Raw genomic sequence first — 25561 nt, 5'->3', positions numbered from 1 at the left:
TCAACGCTCACTTTGTTCTCTGTATTTAAGAGTCTCTTATGGTTTCCTTCCCTCTCTGTTTGTATCTGATTTTTCCTTCCCTTCCCCCATGGTCTTCTGTTAAGTTTCTCAAATTCCACATATGACTGAAATCATATGATATCTGTCTTTCTCTGGCTGACTTATTTCATGTAGCATAATACCTTCTAGTTCCATCCATGTTGTTGCAATTGGGAAGATTTCATCCTTTTTCATCACTGAATAGTATTGTGTGTGTGTGTGTGTGTGTGTACATCTTCATTATCCATTCATCATTTGATGGACATTTAGGTTCTTTCCATAATTTGGCTATTGTTGACAGCACTGCTATAAACATTGGGGTACATGTGCCCCTTCAAATCAGCACTCCTGTATCTTGTAGATAAATTCCTAGTAGTGCTATTGCTGGGTGTAATAAATCTGTTCTTTAGCTTGTTGTTACATTAACATATTTGATCATTTCTTGTGTAAAACTTGAGAATTTTTAAATAAATTTGAAAATAATCTGGTGATCATACTTACATTTGTGTAGTATATATGAATTTCAACTAACTAGTAGAGATATTGTAGAAATATAATATTGTTTTCCTAAGCCAATTTAATTTCAATCTTGAGCTCTCATTTTACTTGGGTGGCAGAAACTTAATCTCAGTTAATTTGTAGATTTCCCCAGGATTGTGTTTAAGTAACAAGGGACACAAATAGTTCCAAAGAATCTAGGGGGGAGAGATTGTCATCTGTCCATGATATATCCAGTGACATGAGCATCATCCTGTCTCTTCATTCAGTGGCCCAGTCTGGCATTTCTTCACCTTCACTCTTGTCCTCACAGCTCTTTTAGATCTGCTGACTCTCTCCATTTACATTGTTTTCATTCTTGAATGAGTGAGAAACTTCTGGTGCTCCTGAGCCTTTCTAGATGGATGAAATTGTTCCAACTGTCTAGACACACTACCTGTTTCATTTTGTTTTTACAGGGCTTGCTGCATCCCTGGAACTAAGCTCTGACTCTCTTTTGGATCAGTCTTCCAATTCCAGGGAGAGATAGAGCAATGATTCACAATGTTTCGCCCCAATATTTTTGTTTATGCTATGAGTCCTTTCAATTCTCCTAAACACTGCAGCAATAGTTTGCTTTCTGTTGTCCCAAGCATTCTCTGAAAAAATGCCAGATTAGCCTAGCTGGAAAGGAGAAAATGAAATACTGGTGAGAAAAACAAAGCAAAACAATAGTTAATATTTCCAAAAAAAAAAAGTTTTTGTACTACATTCATTCAGTAAGACTTTACTTATTGAGCTCCTAATATATGCCAGGCAATACACTAGAATATGCTGGACACTAGACTGTAATGATGAATGAGAGGCAGTCCTCACCTCAGCCACCTCCAGATCCAACAGACTTCTGCTGAAATATGGTAAACACACATCTACATACCCTCCCTGCCAAAATTACATAAAAGTGACAGTATAGGGTTTTGTTTTGTTTTGTTTTGTTTTTTAAGGCACAAACCTATAGAGGCAAAAAAATAAATACAAGTAGAGAATATGGCAGCATTGGAATATTGGAAACTAGAAAGCATATGGAAGTGGCAAAATGAAATTAACAATTAAAACCAAAGCGGACAGTAAGGGAAACTGAGAAGGCTGAACAAACTATAGGAGCTCAGAAATATTTAGAACTATCAGAATAGGGGTGCAGGTGGTGCTGACAGCAGGAGGATTAGTTGCAGGTCTGTAAGAGAAATGAATCATCAGCCAAACTTCTGCTTTCCAGGTGAGAGTGTGGTTGAGTCTGCTACGGGAAGCCAGCTAAACACAAAAACAAAGAAACAAAGAAAAAATAATAAATCAACCTCACCAGAGCACCCTACCGGGATGTGTACCTGCCTGTTCCAATCAGGTTCTTTTATTACTTTATTTTTAAATATGCACAGACAGCCAAGGATTACCAGGCAATTAAGGAAAGCTTATGCCAGGACAGACAGAACCAAATCAAAAACACCTGAAGAAAATAGAAATTATGTATGGAGCAGAATAAGACTCAAAAACGAACAAACTTGATAGTTCATTTCCCCAGGTGGTAAGAAGAGATGTAGCATCTGACAACAATGAGAAAAGGCTATAGAATAAAACTATTCAGAGAAAAATAAATAAATAAATAAATAAATAAATAAATAAATAAATAAATAAAAATTGCTCTTTGAAGTTAAATAGTAAATTCTCAGAAAAAAGTCTGGAAGATAAATTTGACACAATCTCCCAGAAAGTCAATCAAAAAGAAATGGAAAAATGGAAGAGAAAAGGAAAATATTAGAGTTCAGGAGACCCAACACTCTAGTAAGCAGGAGCTCTAGAAAGAGAGACTGCAAAAAGATAGGGTAGGGTATTTTTGAAGAAAAATTCCTTAAATAGAGGATATGAGTTTGTAGATTGAGAGAGCTCACTTATGCCCTGCATGATGCCTGCAACGACAAAAACTCACACTAAGGTGTGCCATTGTGAAATTTCAGAACCTTGCAGATAAAAATCCTGCAAATTCCTAGAGATTAAAAATATACAAAAGATCCAGAATCAGAAAAGCACCAGGCTTTTCACCTGCCACATGGAAAGTCAGTGGAGCAATCCTTTCAAAATTCAGATGGAAAATTGTTTCAAATCTTGATTTCTGTTCTCTGCCAAATTTTCTAACAAGTGTGAAGGCAGAATAAAGACATTGCAGATATGCAAGTTTAAAAATTTTTTACCTCCTTTTCAGGAAAATACTGGAGAATGGATTCCACAAAATAAGGATAGAAACCGAGAAGAAGATCACATAGGATCCAGGAAACAGGACTTGAACCAGGAAAGAGGCAAGGGGATGTCCAGGTAGATTGACCAGTTCCAATTTGCCTGAGCCTGAGGGTGGTGCCAAATGTGGAACTTTCAGCTTTAAAACTGGGCCGATCCCTGGCAAATTGGGATGAGTTGGTCATCCGATGTCCAGGATAAGAGTGAAGAGAAGTCCCAGGCAGAGAGCTGGCAGCAGATATGGAACAACTGGACCAGATGGGAAGGCAAGAGTGCTTCAAAAAATATATATATTTTTAAATATTTATTTACTTTTGAGACAATGTGAGAGACAGAGTGCAAGCAGCGGAGGGTCAGACAGAGGGAGACACAGAATCTGAAGCAAGCTCCAGACTCTGAGCTGTCAGCACAGAGCCCGATGCGGGGCTGGAACCCACAAACCACAAGATCATGACCTGAGCCGAAGTCGGAGGCTCAACCAACTGAGCCACTTAGGCGCCCCACAAGAGCGCTTCAGATGGGTTATCTGGAAAATACATCCAGGGGAAAAGACATACATATATATACTTACATATGTGTGTGTATGTATTTCCTGGTGAGTTTGAATGTATTAAAAATTAAAGAAATTCCTCTTTTGGGGGGAGTTTAGAAAAAAATAAAGGCACACTGGCAATGAAACCAGTGAGGGTAGTGGAGACAATAGGGAAAACAAAAAGTTATAGATGAAAGAAAGTGAAGCTGGGACATTACCATGGCTCTTCTGTAGATTATATTTACATAACCCTGCTAATGTAAGCATGGACTATTGCTCCAACCAGTTCTATCTATCAAAATGGAGGAGAAAGAGGGAGGAAGAATGTGTGTGAAGAAAGTTCATAAATCATTGTCTTCAATAGTATTTTTTTAGTCTCCTAAAAAAAAATGGATGTTATTTAAAAACATGGAGGCCAATTCCAGAAAAAAAAAAAAATAGTTAAAAGAGTTGAAAAAATCTACTTCTGAAGAATGAAAGCAAGTAAGGGAAGAGACTTCTTAATTTCATTTTATTAAAATTTTTTTTTAAGTTTATTTATTTATTTTGAGAGACAAACAGACAGAGAGAGTGGACCATAAAAACCCAAGCAGGCTCCGCACCGTCAATGTAGAGCCTGAGGCAGGGCTCCAACCCACAAACTGTTGAGATCATGACTGAGCTGAAACGAAGAGTTGGATGCTTAACTGACTGAGCTATCTAGGTGCCCTAAAACTTTTAAATTTTAAACATATTAGAAAAACTTGACTTTTAAAATTATGAACATGGATGTCTTTGAGAGAATATTTTTAAAAGAAGTAATTAGAGTCAGCAGCTTATCTTTTTAACTTCATTTATGCAACATTTTACAATTCAGAGTTTTTACATTTTAATGTAGTCAAATGGATTAGTTTTTTTAATGATTTGTTCTCTGATGTCTTAATTTCAAATGTGAATGTGATGTCAAAACACAAGACACAGTGAATTGTTAGAGTATGTGTAGTATATTACTAATTATGTTAGAAACATACCAAGAAATACTGTGTTTTGTTTTTGATTGGAAACATAAGTAACTGGGGCACGTGGGTGGCTCAGTCCCTTAAGCATTGGACTCTTTTTTTTTTTTTTTTTTAAATACAATTTATTGTCACGTTGGTTTCCAGCATTGGACTCTTGATTTTGGCTCAGGTCATGGTCTCACATTCCTGAGATGGAGCCAGACATCAGTGTCTGCCTCTCTATCTGCCTCTCCCCCACTCATGCTCTCTCTCTTTCTCAAAATAAGTAAATAAACTAAAAAAAAAAAAGAAAGAAAGAAACATAGATAACTAAGGTACATAAGCATAGAATAACAATGGTAGTACTAGTCTGTATCTGTAACATTTTATATCCCTATTTTAAAATATGTGTAATTAACAAGGTATTAACTGTAACAAGGTTTTAATTGGTAACAAAGTACGCTTTAAAATTTTTCTGTAGTTTCAGATATTTAACAGTTAAAAAGAAAACCAACAGACAGCCACAATACACAGAGGCAAGGCTTACCATAGTGGAAGAAAGTACTAGTGCCAGGGAGCCCAGTAAAAGGGTAACCCAGATTGGAGTGGGGGGGAAGAGGGTGAAGGGGCTGGTGGGGGGGGGGGGAGGTGGTTAGGAAAGACTTCCCAAAGCAACTGACATCCGAGCTACCACCTGAGGGAAACATTGGTAGCCCTGGAGCTGTGTTTCCCTAAGAAATTAAGGGGCATTTGTGATATGTGTGTTGTGGGAAAATCACAAAGACCCTTATAAATCATGTTTCCTGAGTCTAGACATCCCGAGGTAAGGGTGAATCCTAAAGGGTATTGAGCAGCAGAGCACAAGCGGATCCTGGCAGACCAGGTGAGGAATCCAGGGTCTGTATTTAATTCACAGAAGCTGGAATTCTCTACAAAATGGTCCCCACCCCCCCCGCCCCCCAACCCCAAAACGATGCCTTTAACTGTCTCACTGGGCCTACCGGTTTGCTTTTTCTGCCTTCCCCTTTGCAGACGGCAGAACACTGCATTTGTTCTTAATTGCTTTCCCCTTTTGTGGCGCAGGCCCCTGGCCTTCCCGGGTCTGGGCTTCAGTGTGTCAAATGCTCCCTTTCTGTTCCAGCAGCAGCTCCTGTCTGTCCCTCTGCAGCCCTGGTTCACAACTGTGAAGGCTTTGTCAATATGTGTTTTCCCTTTTGGTCTCCTTTCTGTGCCAGAACCCCTCCCCCTCTGCACGTGTGGGATGCCTGGACGCGGAATCACACGCGGAGTGGCTCGGACTCCTGCCCACTGCCCACTGCCCACTGCCCACTGCCCACTGCCCTCAACTTGTTTGCTGAGCTCCGCTCCAGGGGCCTTTCTGCTGTGCGGAGGCTCCCCTCCCTGCGCGGTGTGTTTGCTGAACCCGGCAGTCTCAGAAGGGCGGAGAATTGAATGTTTTTCTGCCCAAGTCCAGCTTCAGAGAGGACGGGGCTCGTGCTAAGAATCAGCGGGTATTTATCATGGCTCAGGTGGCTGAGGTTTATTTTCCTCAATGGTAGTTTTTGGAAATATTTGGAAATATTTACTTAGTTTCACTTGTGTGATGTGAAGTCTCTTTCAGTTTGGTTTTCTGAATCCCTCTTCTAAAAGAGAAGTTACCCTAACGGGGAAACATAATTAGATTTTGGTATTATGTACTATTTTTTAATGCTGTCTTTTTTAGTATGAAGGAAAATTTACATGTAGTGAAATGAACATAAATAAATCCTAAATTGTGAGTTTTGATAACTATATACACACATGTAGTCATTACCCAAATCAAAATAAAGAATGTTTCCATCACTCCCAGGAAGTTCTCCTGTTCTTCCTTTTACTCATCTTTACCCTTTCAAAAACTGCTCTTAATTTCTGTCACTGTAGCTTAGTTTCCATGTTCCTAAACTTCATATGGGTGAAATCAGATAGAATGTATCTTTTTTTGTGTCTCGTTTCTTTCGTTCAACATGTTTTTGACATTATTCTATGCTGTTGTGTTCTTTTCTATTGCTGAGTACCATTCCATTACATGAATATACAATTTACTTACGTATTCTCATTTTGGTGACCATTTCAGTTGTTCCTACACACTAAATTTTAATGTAAGTAAACTGTTTAAAACACTTTAGAACTTTTCTTTATACTGGAGATTTTTCTTTATGAAATCAAAATTAAATTTCTGATTACCTACAAAATTGGAATTAGATTCTCTGTATTCTGTAGACTCTGATTCTTGGAAAGATAGACATTTGAATATAAAAAAAAATGCGTCTTGATGGTCCCTCAATTCCCATTCTGAGTCTAAAGCCACATTAAATAATGCTAGAATTTGAACTCTTCCTTTACATATTACTGTGTGAACATTGAGCAGCTAATTCACTCAAACACATTTTTTAACACAATTATTTTTACTGTGTTTCAGAATGAAAGTAGAGAATAAAATAGTTTGTGGGTATTGTTCAAAAGCCAGGTGAAGCTTAAATTAGAAAGACTGAGCCCCCTAAACTTGGAACTTGGGTGTAGAATTTCATTCCTGTTGACTTCTGCAACTAACTATTTGAATTAATCATCTGTTGCTCTGTAACAAATTACCCAACAACTTGGTAGCTTAAAACAGCAAACAATTTTTTTAATGTCATCATTTCTGTGGCCAGAAATTCAGGAGCTGGTTAGTTGGGTAGAAGTGGCCCAGGGTCAAGGTTGCAGTCAAGATGTCAGGACATATGGTTAAGAGGAATTTTAAGAAAGAAAAATAAGAGAAAATATGCTTAAAATGGGCTTTTTTTTTTTTTTTTTGAGAGAGAGAGAGAGAGAGAGAATCCCAGGAGGGGTGGGGGGAGGGGGAGAGGGGGAGAGAGACAGGGCTTGAGCTCACCCATTATGGGACTTGAACTCATGAACCCTGAGATCATGACCTGAGCCACCCAAGTGCCCAATTTACAATGGGTTTTGAAGGAGGACTAGCAGTTCATCACCTGAACTAAGAGAATGTGGCAGAAGGTAGAGGCAGGCGGGGGAGATAACAAATGCAAAACCAGGAACTTTTCAGTAGTTTGTTAGCAAGAAAGCAGAGAGAGTAAAATTGGAGGAAAAGTTCAGGAAGGTCACTGTTCACATTGCTAAAGAATTCTGACTATTCCACAGCAATTTGGATCTGCTGAAATAGTGATTTTAAGCATGGAGTAACACCCTCAGATTTGCATTTAGAAGGTAAATTAGAGGAGAGACTAAGAGGCTAGTAGAAAACTATTGTAAAAGCAAGTGGGGAGAGGGAACTGATATAAGACAAGGAGAGGTGTTATTAGAATCCTTCCCCTCACATGTGGTGGTGGATGGGAGAGTGAAGGATCTAGAAATACTCCGAGGATTCTGCATGGGTGACTGATTAACACTGATGTCTTTAACCAGGCCAGGGGATGTGAAAGAAAGAGTTGATCTCAGAGGGAAAATGATGAGTTAGAGTTAGCTAAAGGATGTCCTGGTTGAGATATTATGATAGGGAAAGATAGGATTCAGTAGGCAGAAAAGGAGAGGCTAAGGCTTGAAGGTCCCTGGGTGGGGAAAAATACTTATTTTAACACATTTCTTCTAGGAATGTCTGACCTCAAGCAAACTCCCTCAGGCATAAAGTTCCCTTTAAGAATGCAACGGACACGACCTCCTGCCCCTCAGGTTTCCCTGGGAAATGTGACAAGCAAAAGACCTGACTGAAAATAAGTAGAGCATAAAATATATGACCCACAAGGAACAGTATGGCCATAGACCACCCCTCATACAATGAAAATTAGCCAGTCAAAAAGGAATGACTAGGCATTTCGAGTTACCTAGCCAATAAGGGTAGAACCTGAGAAGGAACGGGGCAAGGAGACGGGCCCACCAAAATCCTATAAAACAAGGACCCTTGCCTATACTCGCGGGTATTCACTTTCAAAGGTCCCCTCTCTGTAAAGAGAGCTTTCATACTATTCTTACTTTCTGACCTTGTACTCTAATAAAACTTTTTTTTCTGTGTCCCCCTCTTCATTCCTCGAAGCAGTGTGACAATGGCACCCCGGGCGTTGAGGTAAAAAAAAAATCCTGCAACGGTGTGAGTTAGCAGACAGGTAGATAAACGTGTCTAGTATCATTTGATGATTTAGAAGTATAGTTTGCCATGCGCAGGCCTGCTGCAGGCTGGGTGACTCGGTAACAAGTGGAATCCAGAGCTGTGGCTCAGCAAGGAATCCCTTATATAGATCAGTGGTTCTCAAGTAGGGACAATTTTGCCCCGCAGGGGACACTTGCCAATGTTGGGAGATATTTTTGTTTGTCACAATGTGTGTGTGGGAGGTGCTACTGACAAATAGTGGGTAGAGACTGGAAACGCTGCTAAACATTCTGTATTGCATAGTACAGCTTTCCTTGTCCCCCCAAACAAAAAATGATCCGGCCCCAAATGTCAATAGTGGCATAGTTGAGGGTCACCGGCCTGACTCAATTGGAGGAGCATGCGACTCTTGATATCTGAGTTGTGAGTTCAAGCCCCATGTTGGTTGTAGAGATTACAAAAAAAAAAAAAAATTAATAAACTTAAAAAAAAAGAAAGAAAAAAAAATAGTGCCCTGGTTGAGAAACCATGATTACAAAAATAATCTCTTCTAGGATATTCTCCCACAGATCATGTGATTATAGTGGGGGTTGTGACTAGGATCTGTGACCTTGCTGGTTCAATCAGATTTTTCCAAGTTGAACTCGGGAAAGAAAGCTTTCTTGGAGGTGGAAAAATGTGATCCTGAGATAATTGTAGCCATGTTCCTGCCACAAGGAGAAAGCTGGTCTATGGAGAGAGAAAAAATGAGACAGAGAGCTATGCGCATGTCATCCGGCATACTTTCCCTGTATTGGCATTTTTTTTTTTTCCTCCTATGAGCTTAATGGGGGAATGCAGTTTCCTGCTTCCATAAAGCTGAGGGCCTGTGATTAGGTTCTACCACTCAGAACCAACCATGGGAGATTGATTCAGGAGAGGGTAACTTTATCAGGGCTGGGCCAGGCCTGCCATCCTCAGTCCCCCTTGGCTACTAAACACTGTGTATGGTTGCAAGGCAACTGTGTATCTTATAGGAAAATCGTGGACCAAGTAGCAGGCTAACGATAGTGGCAGAAAAAAGAAATCATTCAGAGCTTAAAGATTAGAGCCAGGTAGTTTGGGAAAGGGAAAGGTAATGTGCTGTGGTGTCACAGTGGTATTGTTGGATCGATCTGGCAGGGTCTCACCCTAAATAGAAAAAATACCATTACCACGAATCCAGGCATGTCTCCCATGAAACCTGGGGAGATTTGAGAAGTCACCCCTGCCCAGACATCCCTCAAATTGATGTCTGCCGGTATGTTTTGCTGATGACATGCCCTTTACATTATTTTACTGTAACTGCCAAACTTATGCAGCAGCATGCCTATTTTTGCTAAGGCTCCAACTCACTGTATCAGTCTGGGTTCAGTTAAGAAAAGAAAAATCACTCTGTTTAGTACAGTTGTGAAAATTTTAATATAGGGTATTAGTGGCTTCACCAACTGCTAGAAAAACAGCAGCACAGATCAGGGAAACTACCACTGAATAGCTGAGTCTGAAGTGCCAAAGACAGTAGGGATTCTCAAGAGATGGCCAGGAAGTGACAGCAATCCTCAGAAAGTCCACTAACTGTCCTGTTCTGCAGCTTTCTACTGGGAGCCACTGGTTCACCAGACCTTTTCAGGAACTTGTTGGGAATTTCCTGTCTGGCCCATGCCTCTGAGTGCAACTCTCACCTCTACTGCCTTCCAAATATTGGCAAATGCTTCTCATTGACAAATGCTAGCAAGGGATTCTGGGAAATGTAGTTCCAGGCTTCTCATCCACAGTGGATAAGGGGACCTTGTAAAGAGGTGTGGATGGTGCCCCACACTCCAGTAGTGTGTGTGGTGTGACCACTTTAGCAAGGTAAGCACAGAAAACATTCCACAAAATCCACCTTTTAGAGTTCTTGGTAGAATAGGGTGGAGAGATCTAAGCTTTCAGAGACAATAGATCTGAGCTTCTTACAGATTTGTCTCATGCATGGAGAGTTTACCAGTGGTAGCATCTCCACTGGAGAAGTTGGCAGTGTGATTTGGGCATTGTCCAGCCTGCATGCCCACCAAGGATCATTTCTTAATCCTGCCAGACATTGTGCAAAGGTACCTAAAATCCTTTTTTTTTTTTTTTTTTTTTTTTTTTTTGCTGGGGTGCCTGGGTGGCTTAGTTGGTTAAGCATCCAACTCTTGGTTTTGGCAGGTCATGACCTCATGGTTTATGAGATGGAGCCCCACGATGGGCTCTGTGCTGACAGGATGGAGCCTGATTGGGATTCTCTGTCTCCCTCTCTCTGTCTCTCATAATAAATAAACTGTAAAAAAAAATATTTTTTCTTATGATAGTTAGAATGGGTTCTATTGTTTACAGTAAAAAATCCTGCCAGACACCTTAAAAAAAAATTCTCTGTTTTTTACCTAAGCTAGCTTGAGTTGGGTTCTGTCACTTGAAACTAAGAGAGTCCTGATGTAAACAGCTTTGTTAATTTGGGCTGAGAGTAAGAAGCTAGTGGAGGGGAAAAAATTTAAATATAGATAAGAGTAAGATCCTAATTCTGGAGAATGAACCTTAAGCCTCGGATTGGAAAAAGATCCTCTCACTCTCGGAGCGAGAAAGGAAGTAAGAAAGAGTGTGGACACATGAGTTTGTAGGAGAAGGTTGAGAATTCAGGACAAGTAGGCTTGTTAAGTAGGAATTAAGGCCATCTACTGGGAGAAAGGGGAAGGTTAGGATCTTAAAGAGAACAGTGAAAGACTAAAATCAATATCAGGAGAAAACTGAGCAGGATCATATTTAAAGAGTTGCTAAGAAATGCTGAGGGTCCCACTGAGACTGATGACCCCAAATTTGCTGCAGGGCCAATCTGTGGTATGATTGGTTGTGTCCAGTGACACTCAGCAGCCCACACACCGGGGCAGGTGATGGTGGGATCAGGTCAGCGCGACACATGAGGACGGTAGGCTGGACTGAGGAGGGTGGGAATAATGACAAGACGGTGGCTGTTATGATTCCTGATAGGCCAGGGGTTGGGCAGAGAAGACAGTGGAAGCAGGAGGAAGATTGGGAGGCTGGGTGAAAAGAGAGGAACTAGAAGTTTGCATGATGTCAGAGAGTAATAGGAGATGTGGTTGGGGTGGTGAGGGAATGTGGAGCACAGGAGGAAGCTACCAGCAAGGGGGAATCAGATTGGAAGATTTTAGAGGAGAATGGCAGTGTCCAGGGTGTGAGGGTGACAATTACAGCATCCTTCAGACGGTGAATTCTCTTTATCCCCTTTCTCAGGCAAAATCCCTCTTCAGTTGTTCTTCCCTGCATATCCTTTCTCATCTTATCCAAATAGTAAGATTGCATAAAGGGGAAAAAAGGAATACTGTAGTTCCACCCATCACATGCCTCAATCCTCGTTAGGCTGACTTCCGGGATGGACACATACCCACCCCACAAAGGCTTTCCTTGTAAGAGCCTGTTTCCTATTCTCTGACCTCTGCCCGAATGTTAATGGGATTCTGCTGTGTCATCTCATTTATTCTGTTGGATTGAGTGCTCTAACTGGATAGATCCTGTGTATCTGTTTTGTTGTTTTTGTTGTTGTTTTTTTTTTTAATCACTGTATACTCACTATGCCAGGGTCTGACACAATAAATCTGTTGAATAAAGAAAAGCCCCAGATAAACCATAAACTGACCCCAGATGTGGGGAGCACGCTGGGGTGGGGGTGGGGTCAGTGCTGAGAAATTAGCTTTTGATAGGAAAGGCCTGTAGCAGTGGGGCAACGGATTCATAGGGACTTAATTTTGGTTTTTGAGTGGGATGGGTGGGGACTGAATCATCAGCATGGAAGATGAGGGTGGGGTTTAGTGGTGAGAGTTTTTGGCAGAATGAGGGATGAGAAATTGAAACCAGTCTTCCTGTTATTTTTAGGCATTAAATAAATGATCTCATCTCATCCTATCCACCACCCCAAATTAGGAAAAATCAAATCGTTTTCCAAGGTCACAAACTAATAAGATCACAAAACAAAACCTTACCCGCCCAAGGATGAGTCCTCTCCGGAATTCAGAATCCTTGTCTGAGAATATTATCTATTCTTTTGACAAAATTCTCTTACAAGGTTTCCTTTTAATTTTTTTTCAATCTTCCTCATCATTCTGAATATCAATGGTTTGCAGTTAATAGCAACCATTGTTAAACATAAAAACCCCACACCACAATGGATTCATTCATCCATTCACTCACCCTTTCACAATATTCAATGTTCAGCTACTAAGTGCTGGGCGCTCTGCTAGGCGCTGGGGGTTCAGCAATGAAAGAGAAAAAGAGAGACAGGATACTTGTACTTTTATAAGTAGGCTGAGTATTTTTACTGTTTGTTATTGCTAACAGCTCTGAAGATTTCAATCAAGCTTAAAACATTCTGTCTGAAAGATTCCTACGACAATCTTTTTTACCTATTTATCCAAGACCTACATTCCCATCTCCTGGTAAGGAAGTTGATTTGCATCTTACTGGGTAAATAAAAATATTGTTTTGAATAAATAGAGTGGAAGGACATCTAAAGCTAAGAATCTCCTGAGGAACCTCTGCTTGTATTCTCTGGTGAGCACATGAATCTCAATAAGGGGAGATTAGAGTCCTCTAATAATATAGCACAGTTGGCTCAGGAAAAGGTTCTGAAAGTAAATCTGGACTTATTTTCCCTAAGGATACTACACACACTTTAAATATAAAGGGCAAGGATGAGTGAGGAGCCACTGGAATGCCCTCTGCATTCCAGGATCACAGCTGGCATGCCAAAGTGATGAGGCAAACAGGGCAAAATCTCCAGAGGAGTGTGGCCTCACCTCCACTTCTCACCCAAAGATGCTCATGGATGGATGAGCTGAGGCCAGGTAGGTGGCTTGAACTTAATTCCAAGTGGTGCTTCTGGAGTCCTTGGCACCATCAGATGGGGACTGTGGGGGCTTGCATGTCAAGAGACTAGGTTAGCTGTATGTCAGTGGGGGCCACTGACAGAAGACTCTGGATGAGGAAGAATGGGGGACAGAAGGGAAATGGCACCAGGAATCATCAGGTTGGCCCCCAAAAGTTGGGGCCTGCCAGACCTGATAAGACAGGCCTTGCTGCAGTAGAGCAGTGGCACCAAAGGAGGTTAATTTTGCTTTCATTAGGAGGTTGGAGGCTGAATCATCAGAATAGGAGCTGAGAATTATAAAGTTTTGGGAAGGAGGAAGGAACATGAGGAATGAAACCAATCTTTCAAACCAGTTGTTAGACATTTTCACAAAGTAGCTCATTTAATGCTAACTACCACTTTATTTTTTTTTAAGAGTATTTATTTATTTATTTTGAGAGAGGGAGAGAGAGATGGCATGAGTGGGGGAGGGACAGAGAGAGAAAGAGAGAGAAGGAGAGAGAGAGAATCCCAGGTAGGCTCCCCACTGCCAGCGTGGAGCTGGAGCTGGGAGCCCAACGTGGGGCTTAAACCCACAAACCATGAGATCATGACCTGAGCCAAAATCAAGAGTCAGACACCCAACTGACTGAGTCACCCAGGTGCTCCCCCTAACCAGCACTTTAGATAAGGAAACCTAAGATCACACACCTGCTGCACAGCACAGTGGGGATTTGAACCCAGGTCTCTCTGACCTCAGGGGGTGTGTTCTTTCCAGCTCTTGTCTGAGAGGCAGGACATTCCTGCTTTCCCTTTGTATCTATCCCCTACTTTACCCCTCAGGCATTCTCTTGTTTCTTTCTGCCTATTGCAAATTCACATTCCTTTCTCTCTTTCTTCTTTAAATAATTACAGTTTGCAACAGCTATATTTATTAAACAAAATTAATTTTAAAAGTAGAGTAGTTGAAAGTTTTATAGTCTTTAAAACACAAGACTCCCACTCTTCTAAAATTAGGAAAAACTTGTACTTACTTGTGCAAAGCCGATTACCCATTTGTTCTCTCTTTATCAATCATTATATCTCTCTTTATCAAACAGTAGGTCAATGGATATATGATCAAAACACTAGAGTTGAGAGATGCAGAAACTGCAACACACAGAAGCTCAGCGACTTGTTTACAATAAATTGGCTAGTTCCTGAGTGATCCAAATAATTGAGGACAAGAGTGAAAGCAGGAAAATCCCGAGTTTACAAATAAATTGAGTTTCAAACGTTCGTTTGTAAATCAGTTATTTGACATTTGGTATTTTTCCCCAATGAAAAGAAAATTTTAGGTAGGAATGCAACATGATTATCTCATCAGAAAATAGCTGGCATCTATTATTTGTATCCAAGAACAGTACAGCAAACAACCCCAAATTATTATGCAATACTTAAATTTAACACAACATAAAGACAATACACTGAGTGAGAAGGATTTTGATTCTAAATGCATGAAAGAGGAAACTTAGGAAGATGAGAGAGTTCACTGGACCATCTGGTAGAGATTCTGAGGTTGACTTTTGGACACTGATCAGGGACTTTTGGAAATGAATGATAGAAACTTGTTTTTAAGAGATAGTAAAGGAAATTTCCTGAGTGCCCATTATTTATAATACCCAGGAGTTAAAAAAAAAAATCGGTCATTCAAAATTCATCAGTTAAATATACCATTCAAAGCAGCGTCTAAGTGGCAGTTTCTCTTTATGCACTTTTCACTCCATGCACAAAAAGGTACTTTCCTTCTTTTGGTTTGCTGTACACCTAACCAGATCATCCTTTCTTTCTCAATTCTTCATTGCCTGGTAAAATATCCTCCCTCAAAGCCTAATTCAAATGTCACATCCATTTTTAAAATCCCTTGGGAAAATATTAGCTGTCCCTCCATTGAAACCAGTTGCATTTTGATTGCATTTCTTTCATAATATACAGTGTGTCTCCTGTTTTCGTTTTTGGGTGCTCAGTAAATAGTTGTCAAATACAATTAAATTCTAATAATTCAGATTTCTTCTCAAGAAGTGCCTTCAGACTGCCTTTGCAAAATAGTGTTCCCCACACCCCCGGTCCCTAGCCCTGCTTTATTTTCTTTATAGCATGTATCATACTTGACATAATAGATATTTGTTTATTTTCTGTCTCTTCCACCCAGTGTATGACCTACTTTGTTTCATTTACTACATCATCCTTTCCTCAGCATCAAGACCTGTGCCTGGTCCAGAGCAGGAGTTGAATAAATTGATGTGACTGGAAGTAAAAAGAATATCAACTGGCATATATCAAGACTCTGGATCTAATAATTGATTATTTCTATCACTATTTAGCTGTAGGACACTGGGCAAGTCATTAACCCACGCAGGGCATTTCCCTATAAAATCAGTAAGATCTGATGGAATTTCATTACTTTGAGAGTAGGAAGTGAGACAGGGAATGTGGAAGTTGAGTTCAAGGGTCTCCTGGGTGGCTTAGTTGGTTCAGCATCTGACTCTTGGTTCTGGCTCATGTCAGGATCTTGCAGTTTCTGAGTTCGAGCCCTGCATGGGGTTCTGGGCTGATGGTGCTGAGCCTGCTTGGGATTCCCTCTCTCCCTCTCTCTTTGCCCCTCCCCCACTCATGTTCTCTCTCCCTCTTTCTAAATAAATAAATAATTTTATATTAAAAAAAAAGAAATGGAGTTCAAGTAGATGTGTATGGGAAAAAGAATGCTGGAGGCAAAAGGCAGAGAGAAAGCAAAGAGCGTGTGAGGAGGGAGAGATGCAGAGAAAGGGCTGCCTTCAGGTGCATGGGCCTGTCAAGAATGCTGTGGGGGGGAGGGGAGGAAAGAATTCTGGGGGGACTGGAGGCCACATAGAGATGTTGGGCTGGTTGAAAAGAGGCTCCCAGAGAAGAGGGAAGGCAAGCTGAAAGGGGACGGTATGTGTATGTTGCAAGCTCCACACACTTTTCAGTTTTGCCTTTCTATCCGGTAAACAACCACTCTGCTGGGACTTTGTCAGGGCCTATTAAACATGTGGCTTAACAGGTGAAAGCAAATGAGATGCTCGTTTTGTTTTTTATTAATAATTTTTTTGAAGCTTATTTTTATTTTGAGAGAGAGCACGCGCGCAAGTGGGGGAGGGGCAGAGAGACAGGGAGACATAATCCCAAACAGGCTCTCGTCTATCAGCACAGAGCCCACCCGATGCAGGGCTCGAACTCACAAACCATGAGATCTTGACCTGAGCAGAAATGAGAGTCGGATGCTTAAGTGACCAGGCCACCCGGGGGTGCCAGCTAATGAGATGTTCTATACAAGAATCATATTTGTTCTCCATTTATTTTGACAAGACCTCTTCTTTATTCCCCAAAGCGGACTAGATTCTAATCTCTTATCCTGAATCTCCACAGCACTGCTCTTCTCATCTGAGAATATCTCATGCAGTCTAGTGTTGCAAGGTTGTCCTCTTGCCTCTCCTCCCCCATACCAGGAAGTCTATGAAGGGCACTGTCTATCTTTGCTTTTTCTGTACCAGCCTAGTACAATATCTTGGAGTCAGTCTCTGTGTGTCTCTCTCATGTACTTACAGATTTTATGTTGAACGAATACAGAGTATAGTTGAAATTTAAGTTTTGGTAAAGTTCTAGGCTGGTTTGTAAAATAGGAACTGATCCAAGCAGAGGTTTTGAAATTTCCTACATAAGCTACCAAAGAGGTACCTACATTCAAGCTATATACATTATCTAGGAAGCAACCACTGACACTTTTTTGTTTGCTTGTTTGTTTACTTAAAAACAAATTTGGGAAAGGGCTCTCAAAACTTCACTCTTATTCTATACCATGGTCAAAGACCCACTGTCCTTGGCCGCAGTGACTTTCTCGCCTTGCAAAAAGTCGACTCGGCCACGCTGTCTGAGCAGCTCTGTGAGGCCACTGAGAGAAGAAAGTTCCCAGCGACCCCCAAACCAGAGCCTGGGTCAGAGTCCCCAAGCCCTTCCCGCGCGCGAACACAGGGCGGTCCAGCGGCCCTTGGGGAGCCCGCCTCCTGCCGCTTTCAACGCAGCTGCAGCCCGGCCCCACCCGGTGTGCGAGGACTGGGACGAGTGGCGCCCCACGCAGGCGCAGTGAGGCCGGGGAAGGGGCGGGCCCGGTCCCCGTGGCAGGCGGCGGGCGGGGCAGGGCGGGTGGTGTTTCCGTTGCTTGGAGTTGGGCTGCGAGCAGCTGCTTGGAGCCTACTGCGCTTGCATCCCGGCCCTGCCCTGCGCGCCGCCGCTCCGCGCTCCGCGGCTTTCCCGGAGGTTCGGAGCACTTGGGTCCCTCTGTCACGCTTGGGTGAGTGCTCGCCCAGCCGGAGTGGGGGCTCCGTCCGGAGAGGGGCGCTGCGGGGAGGGTCGGTCTGCGGCTCGCTGAACCCTCCGTGCCTCTCTTCTCTTGCAGGTTTGCATCACCTTTTCCTGACCTGAGCAGTCGCCATGGCACAGGTAGGGCCTTGCGCCCCCGCGCAGCGCTCGCATTTGCCAACTTCGTAAGCTGTGTCAAGGGAGTTGTAGAATTCGTCTGGAAGCCAAGAAAGTTTAGGAGAAAGCGAAATCTGCCTGGGAGAAATCTGGGACACCTTTCCTGTTTCCTCTCTCGTTGCGTCCCCCCCGACCCCTTCGCTGTGCCCCGGCTTATTCCGCAGAGTGCCCGCCGGAACCTGCCCGGTAGCCGCCGGTGGGGCGCTGCCGCGGGTGACGTGGCCGGATTTGGGTGCACTCCCTTTTCGTGAGTGAGTGTGTAAAAGTGCGCCCTCCCAAATCCAAAGAACCGCTAAAATTAGAACCAGAGCAGGAACCAGCGCGTAGCGGTCATGTGAGCCCAACGCCTTTCTTTCCTTGTCTTTCTTTCTTTTCCTGCCTCCCTCCCTTCCCTTCATTTTTTTTTTCTTCCTTTCCTTCTTTCCTTTCCTCCCCTTTCCGTTCCCTGCCGTTTCCTGTATTATAATACAGTGAGTGGGCCTTGGTGTTTTTCCAGTAGAACTCTAGTGAGCTTTTTCCAGTTGCTCAACCCAATTTTATTGTTAGTTGTAGGTAGGATTTTTTTTTTTTTCATGCAAAAGATTAAACAGAAGAGGTGCTTTTCTTAAGGAACTCGTGGAACGAGTTCTGAATTGAATTTGCCTTGGGATTGTTTCAGAACTCGATTTCCTAATATTATTAGCCTTTTTTTTTTTTTTTTTTTTTTTCCTGTTCTTAACATTTATCAAAATTGCAGGGAAGGGGCGCCTGGATGGCTAAGAGGTTGAGCATCCGACTCCTGCTTAGCTCCGGTCATGATCTCAGGGGATGGTGACTTGCAGACTCATGTGGGGCTCTCTGCTGTCAGTGGGAGCAGGCTTCCTATCCTGTCTCCTCCTCTCTGCCCTTCCCCTGTTCTTGCTCTCTCTCTCTCAAAAATAAATACACATTAAACAAGTGTAGGAAAGAAAAAAAATAGTTTAATTTATATAGCAGACTTTAAAAGATTGACAATCTTTTGTGAATAAAAATTGACAATTTTTTTGTGAATGAAATCAGTGCTAACAACTCCACCCCAAAACTAATTTTACAGATCTCAACAATTTAACTGGCTTGTCAGAGTCCAGATCCCTTTTTTTTTTTCAAACATTTTTTTAAACAAGTGTTTTAACTGCTCAGACAAAGCCCTCTCTTTATACTCTTCATTTATTAAAAAACGAAAACAAAAACTCTTATCAAAATTGAATAAGGTTTCACGGTTCTTTCCAAGAGAAAAATGGGAGGATTATGATGACTTGGTAACTTTATTAATTTATACAGTGCTTCCATTCTTACTTCCTCTATTACACTTAAGGAATATTACAATAAACGGAGTCTCCTGTTACTTCAAGTGGAAACTTTGGTTTAGGTTCTTCCCCGCATAAAGGATACTTTTATGTGGAACTAACTTTCCTTCATTGAGAATTATTTTTCTTATCTTGATATTGTTGGTGTGGTGATGTAAATGGCGATGAAACAAGCATCAAAGAATAATTCCCTTTATACTTGCTCATTCGGCTGTTTCTTGAATCTCTTTTGTAAGTTTACCCCGTGATGTCTGAAGTTCTTCAATCAATTCCTTTAAAATTGTTTTTTTAATGTTTATTTATTTTTGAGAAAGGGACAGAGTGTGAGCGGGGGAGGGGCAGAGAGAGGGAGATACAGAATCAGAAGCAGGCTCCAGGCTCTGAGCTGTCTGTAGAGCCTGACTTGGAGCTCGAACCCACGGACCAGACCAGGAGATCATGACCCGAGCTGAAGTTGGACTCTCAACTGACTGAGCCATCCAGGCACCCCTCAATCAATTCCTTTTAATTATGTAGATTCCAGGTAGCATAAAGGAACACATTTTTCCAATTGTGGACATTAATAATTTAAAATAATGAAAAGTATAAAAGCTGCTATACATATATAATCTGGGAGAATGGTGGTTTATATTACAAAATTATGTGCATGATCTCTATCACAGTATAACACCAGGACTGTTTTCTGTCAAAACCACAGTTTTTGGTCATCATAAAAGTTATAAGTAGTGCTAAGAAAGCTACAGTGTTGAATTTTGCACTTACTTTGTTATTAGTTATCCTTGGAAACCATGGAAGTAAAGCATTTTGTTAAAATGTTTACTACTAGGATAACGTTTTGTTGTCTTTATACTTATATTTGATGGTGTGCAGAATGCCCACAATAAGGAATTGCACTTTTACTGTCAAAAAAAATTCCCTTGGACCTCAGTGTAATTGTAGGAAGGCTGAAGTAGCTTCAGTGTTAGGTTTCAAACGGTTTCTATGGTAGTAGTTTCGTTGCCTTGTGGTTATGGGAGCCAGAGACCTCCACTCCGTGGCCATCTGTAGAGTAGTGAAATGAGATGCCTGAGACATAGAGGTGTACATTTCAGTAATTTAAAATGTATGGTTAAATACTGTTTCTTATTTATTGAGGAATTAAAATGTCGCCTCCAACAGCAGTTATTCTTCATGTTTATAAGCTGTACCTTCCATACTGGTGTTTTTGTCTTTTTATTTGACCTTGGGACCACCTCCTTGCCAATCAGAGTTTACAGAGATCCAGGAAATCAATTATATAGGTAACTTCTGGGTATGACTGTCCTGCTAAGAATTTAATGAGAAAGCATTGATTAATCTTTGATAGATAATTGGAGTTTCTTTTTTTCTATAAATAAATATTACGAATACTTTATACTCTTGTGTATATTTATATTAATATTTTTATATCAATGAAAAATTTTAGTTAAATTTTACCCTGATGATGTCAGTCTAGGGGGACAAAGCCATGACAACTATTGTGAACTACATAAAAAGTGATTTAGGGGCACCTGGGTGGCTCAGTGGGTTGGGCATCTGACTTCGGCTCAGGTCATGATCTCACCGCTCGTGAGTTCGAATCTTGGGTCGGGCTCTGTGCTGATAGCTCAGAGCCTGGAGCCTGCTTCCAATTCTGTGTCTCCCTCTCTCTCTGCTCCTCTCCCACTCACACTCTGTCTCTTTCTCTCAAAAATAAATAAACATTAAAAAAATTTTAAAAAAGTGATTTATATTGTCTTGTTGGGTGAATACATTCAGAGCTGGTGGTGTTTTGTGGGATAACCACCACTTGAGCTCTGCCCTTCTCTCTCTGGTCCTAGTCCTCATCCACTAGCATTGAAACATGTGGGAGTCTACCAACTGATTGTTACTATGGAGAGAAGGAGTCTAACATGAGGCTTCCCAGGCTTTCTCAAAGGTAACACACTGATTAACTGTATCTTCTCCATGACATACAAGAAAAATCTGAATTACAAATGTACCTGCATGTAAACAGTTCCTGGACTATATATATATATATATATATATATATATATATATATATATATATATATATTTTATCTTTGAAATCATTTGAATGGCTTTGGATTTATATGGCTTAAAAACCACAACTTCCATGTTTAGAATAAACCTTGCTAAATAGTAAATTTTTATGATTATTGGACCACTAACATTTTTCTATGCTAAATTTGGGTATAAGCTAGCTCAAGATATTTACTAAGGAATGGCCAAAGAGCTGTTAATTGCCTGAGTTATTTATATATAGTAAAATATTTTTTGAATCCTTTCATCTTTGCAATGGTCAGCTTGTGATTATATAAATGTGAATTTTTAATTAGATTTTAGGGTTATTTCCTCAATCTGACTTAACTATATCTTGGGGTGGGTTTCTTAAACTGGACACTGACCTATTTCTTATTGCTTAACTTGCTCATGCAGGTTTTTAAAATATCACTATTTAGCTACAGCCAAATTATTTCACAGATATTCTAATTTATTTTAGGTACTTAAAGTACATTCTGTACTTCTATATTCTTTGGTTTCAAAAAATCAAGAGTTGGATGTATTTCAAAGATGAATGATCCATTTAATACATTTTAATTCAATTTAAGTCTTTTATATCTCTAATTTTCTTTATGAGACTGCAACTTTAAAAATACAGATTTTGGCCAATCTGAACTTAGCTTTATTTATAATGTTAATAAAGAATTAATTTAGAGCAGCAGGCATGTCATGAAGCAAAATCAGGCTACATAATTTTTCACTAGAGACTTCATGAACATCAGAGTTCTCTCTCCTATACATATTTAAATTGTGCAAGGTTTGATTATAATTTTTTTTTTTTTTGGTTTGAAATCATTGTACTGTGACAATTTATAAAGAACAGCAGGATCAATGTAAATAAATAGATTTGAGATGAGTTTCATGCTAGAGGGGTCGATCAGATATTGATTGCATCTTTTCCACCATTCATCTTAAAATCAAATCTGTCTGTAGTGATCCCTCTTGGGATCCTAGGTCAGGATTACCTGTTTACTTATGACCTGTACTGCTCTGGGTTAGTGTCTCAGTTCCTGATTCCTTTGTCTGAGAGCGCAATCTTGTTTACATTTTGCATGCTGAGAAAGAACTAGATCCAAAACTGTGTGGCTGCTTTGCAAGCCACTGAGCAATTCATTGGGATTCAGCAAACCTTAATTCCCTTATCTAGATCTGGTACCCCTTGGCTATAGGTGGCAAGCTAGTGACAGTTAGGCAATCTGTGGTAGAAATATAAATATAAATATATATTTATATAAATTTATTTATTTATATAAATTTAAATATAAATTCAATATTATATTCAATATAAATTTATATAAATTAAAATAACCTGAATACTATTCTAAAACTTCACAAACACATTAGTTGATCTTTTACAACAACTTGTGCTCCTAAGGCCTTTGTTTTAAGTGGTTTTTTTTTTGGACCCAGCCTTTCAATTCAGTAGTTTATATAATATGTAAACCTATATATAATTGATTTATTGGAAATTAATACATATTGCAGTTGGTATCATTTCTTTGAACACCTGTTCCTAACTGTTCTCTTTACTTCCTATTCATGCATGCATTCATGAATGTATGAAAGTTTTGAGTTCCCACTATGTGCCAGGTATCGTTAGACATGGGAATTAAAGAGGAAATGGAACGAAAGTTTAGTGAAATAACAGATGCATTGCCAAGTCCATTGTTTGCATTATTTAGTGCTCATAATACTATTTCAGATATAAGTATTACTATTTCACAGAAGAGAAAAATGAGGTTACCTAGCTAGCATTAGTCAGATGGGACAAGGAGGAAAGGCATTATATGTAGAAGCAACAGCAGCAAAAGTAAATGCTCAGGGGTGTAAAGGAGTTTGGCATGGCCAGGAGCAGCAGGCAGTATGGTATTGTTTGAGTGAAGCTGCAGTCAGGTGGGGACATGGAGCCCTGTCTTGGAAACAGATGCCAGAAAGAGATAAAGGGTAGGAACCATTTGTAGATAAGGAGAGCTGTCAAAAAGTTGTAAGTTGGGGCATGCCATGATTAGATTTACACTTCACAAAAATCACCCTGGTGCCAGTGTGATGTTGCATTTGAGGGCTGCAGAGTCCGCATGGTGTTTCAGGGGGTGAGGGAGGGAAGGAGAGAAGCTGGATGTTGGAAGATCACTTAGGAATCTGCTGCTATGGTCCCAGTGAAATCTTAAAGACTTAAACTAGGCAGTGGCTGGGGCTTTAGATAGGGGATTGATGGAGAGAGTTGGCAGATTGGGTGCATGAGTGGGGTGGTGGTAGGTGCTGAAGGGCTTGGTCAGGTCAAGATGAGTGGCTTGCTTCATTGAGTGGTTTGTCTTTTTCTTTGAGGAAGGAATGCAGGTTTGAGGTGCGGAAAAGATGGAGTTAGTGAATTTGTTGAATTCGAGTTCTTTATAAAACATTTAGGAGATGCTGTCTAGTAAACAGCAGGATATATATGATCTTTAAATCCTCTTTCATTTCTGTAGGTCTTTTATTTATGTACTATTTCTCTCCTATGACTAAAAATGGTTTGAGTCTAACATTTCCTACCTTTGTGTAGGACCAGCCATGTTTATTAGGTTTCTGCCCCTTGTTTAGATACAAAAGGAAATAAAGTTGTGAATCCATGCATACTCTTCTCTAATATGAAAAATCTATAAGCTTATTTTCTGAAGCATTGGTGAATGAATTGGTTAGTGATACAGCTTTTCAAGTACTGTTCACAGAATTCCCAGTTGAACAGTTAGGTAAAATGGAACCCTACATACCCCAAACCAAACGTATACTCATTGGGAGCTAATGCGTTTGCCCACTTCAGCTACCTCAAGGCATCACCATTATTGACGGACAGTTTAACTTTCCATTTGTTGGTATTTGCTAAGGGAAGGCGTTCTTATCCAGGTGGGAAGTAGTCATAGTCATGGGAGCATTAAAGAAACAACAAAAACCTAAATCATATTGAAAACCTTTATTTTGTTATCAAAACTTCTTTTCTACCTCTGTGCGTATAACTTAAACTATTTATAGTGATACTTTTTTCCCTTACACTTGATTTTAAGAAAGAGGTCAAAGGTAATGGTCAAAGGCCGATTTGAATTTAAGTCTTTGAATTTAACTTTCATTTTTTTATTGTTAAATGTGTATTTATTTATTGAGAGAGTGCTTGCACGTGTGTACATGGGGAAGGGGAAGAGAGAGGGAGAAAGAGAATCCCAAGCAGGCTCTGTGCCGTCAGTTGGACACTTAACAACTGAGCCACCCAGGCACCCTGAACTTTCACCTTTTTTGATGGAATTGGAGCAAGGCTTAGAATTAGAGCTTGAGATTTTGTTTCTGACCCCTGATTGTGTTTGTACCTCTTGGAGGTTCTAGTTTTTTGTTTTTTGTTTTTTTTTTCCTGATACTTTACTTTGCACCTTAGATCTGAATCATGTCTGTCATACTGGTTTTTCCCTTTTTTCTTGCTCATCTCATTTCTTTCTTGGTACGGTGATTTTTAATTTTTTTCTTTGCTCATCAGTGGGACCCATTATCATAGGAAATATTAATGGGCCTGCACAGTGTGCATCAGATAAGACCTGAACTGCTCTGACTGGGGAGTGAAGGCAGAGTTCTGCCATTTGACTTTCCTTTTCCCCAACATTCTTAGGGGCCTCCAGGGGCTTTTTGTGAAACCTGAGCCTCAGAAGAAATATACTTAAAAATTACTGTACAGCTGCTTAGCAGTTGCTCGGTTATAGTGGTGTGCTTCATGGTTTTTTGCTTCCTAATTAGTATTAATGTGGAATGTTGGGTAAGGTGTTTGATTAAGTATTGATAACACTGAACTGGAAGACAGATTTAAAGAGGGCTTTTAAGTTTTCTTCTGTGCCTTCAGAAAAGCTTCAGTTTAAAATGTTCCAGACAGGTGAATGTTTTCTCATCCTTAAGTTTGAAGTTCTTTCTTTCTTTCTTTTTTTTTTTAAACGCTTATCTATTTTGACAGACAGAAAGAGTGTGAGTGGAGGAGGGGCAGAGACAGAAGGAGACACAGAATCTGAAGCAGGCTCCTGGCTCTGAGCTGTCAGCACAGAGCCTAATGTGGGGCTCAAATCCATGAACTGTGAGATCATGACCTGAGCTGAAATTGGATGCCCAACCGACTAAGCGCCCAGGCGCCCCTAAATTTGAAGTTATTTCTGTGTTGTTTTCCTGTTTCTTTAAATTCTGTCTAGAAAAGCAACCCTTCACTTGTGTTTTGGTTTAATTGTATTCATTTTATTTTGGCATGCCTAGTCTTTGAAGGTAAAGAACTTACTCATTTAGAATAAA

General features: G+C 40.5%; 1 protein-coding gene across 1 annotated transcript in view; it reads left to right on the top strand.

Annotated features, from left to right (window-relative positions):
* Nucleotides 1-17571: 17571 nt before the first annotated feature.
* ANXA5 (annexin A5) overlaps nt 17572-25561 on the top strand; it is a 30519-nt gene continuing 22529 nt past the window's right edge. The window contains exons 1-2 of the mRNA XM_047090974.1: nt 17572-17679; nt 17785-17828. Coding sequence (XP_046946930.1) covers nt 17820-17828 — 9 coding nt within the window. The 5' untranslated portion in view covers nt 17572-17679; nt 17785-17819. The remainder of the gene's footprint in view (nt 17680-17784; nt 17829-25561) is intronic.

This window comes from Lynx rufus, unplaced genomic scaffold, assembly GCF_022079265.1.
Source record: "Lynx rufus isolate CCGP_SWC_20201006 ecotype Redwood Valley unplaced genomic scaffold, mLynRuf1.p SCAF_3, whole genome shotgun sequence".
Lineage (NCBI taxonomy): Eukaryota > Metazoa > Chordata > Mammalia > Carnivora > Felidae > Lynx > Lynx rufus.
Note: the sequence above shows the minus strand (reverse complement) of the source record. Positions and strands in the feature narration are given on the sequence as shown.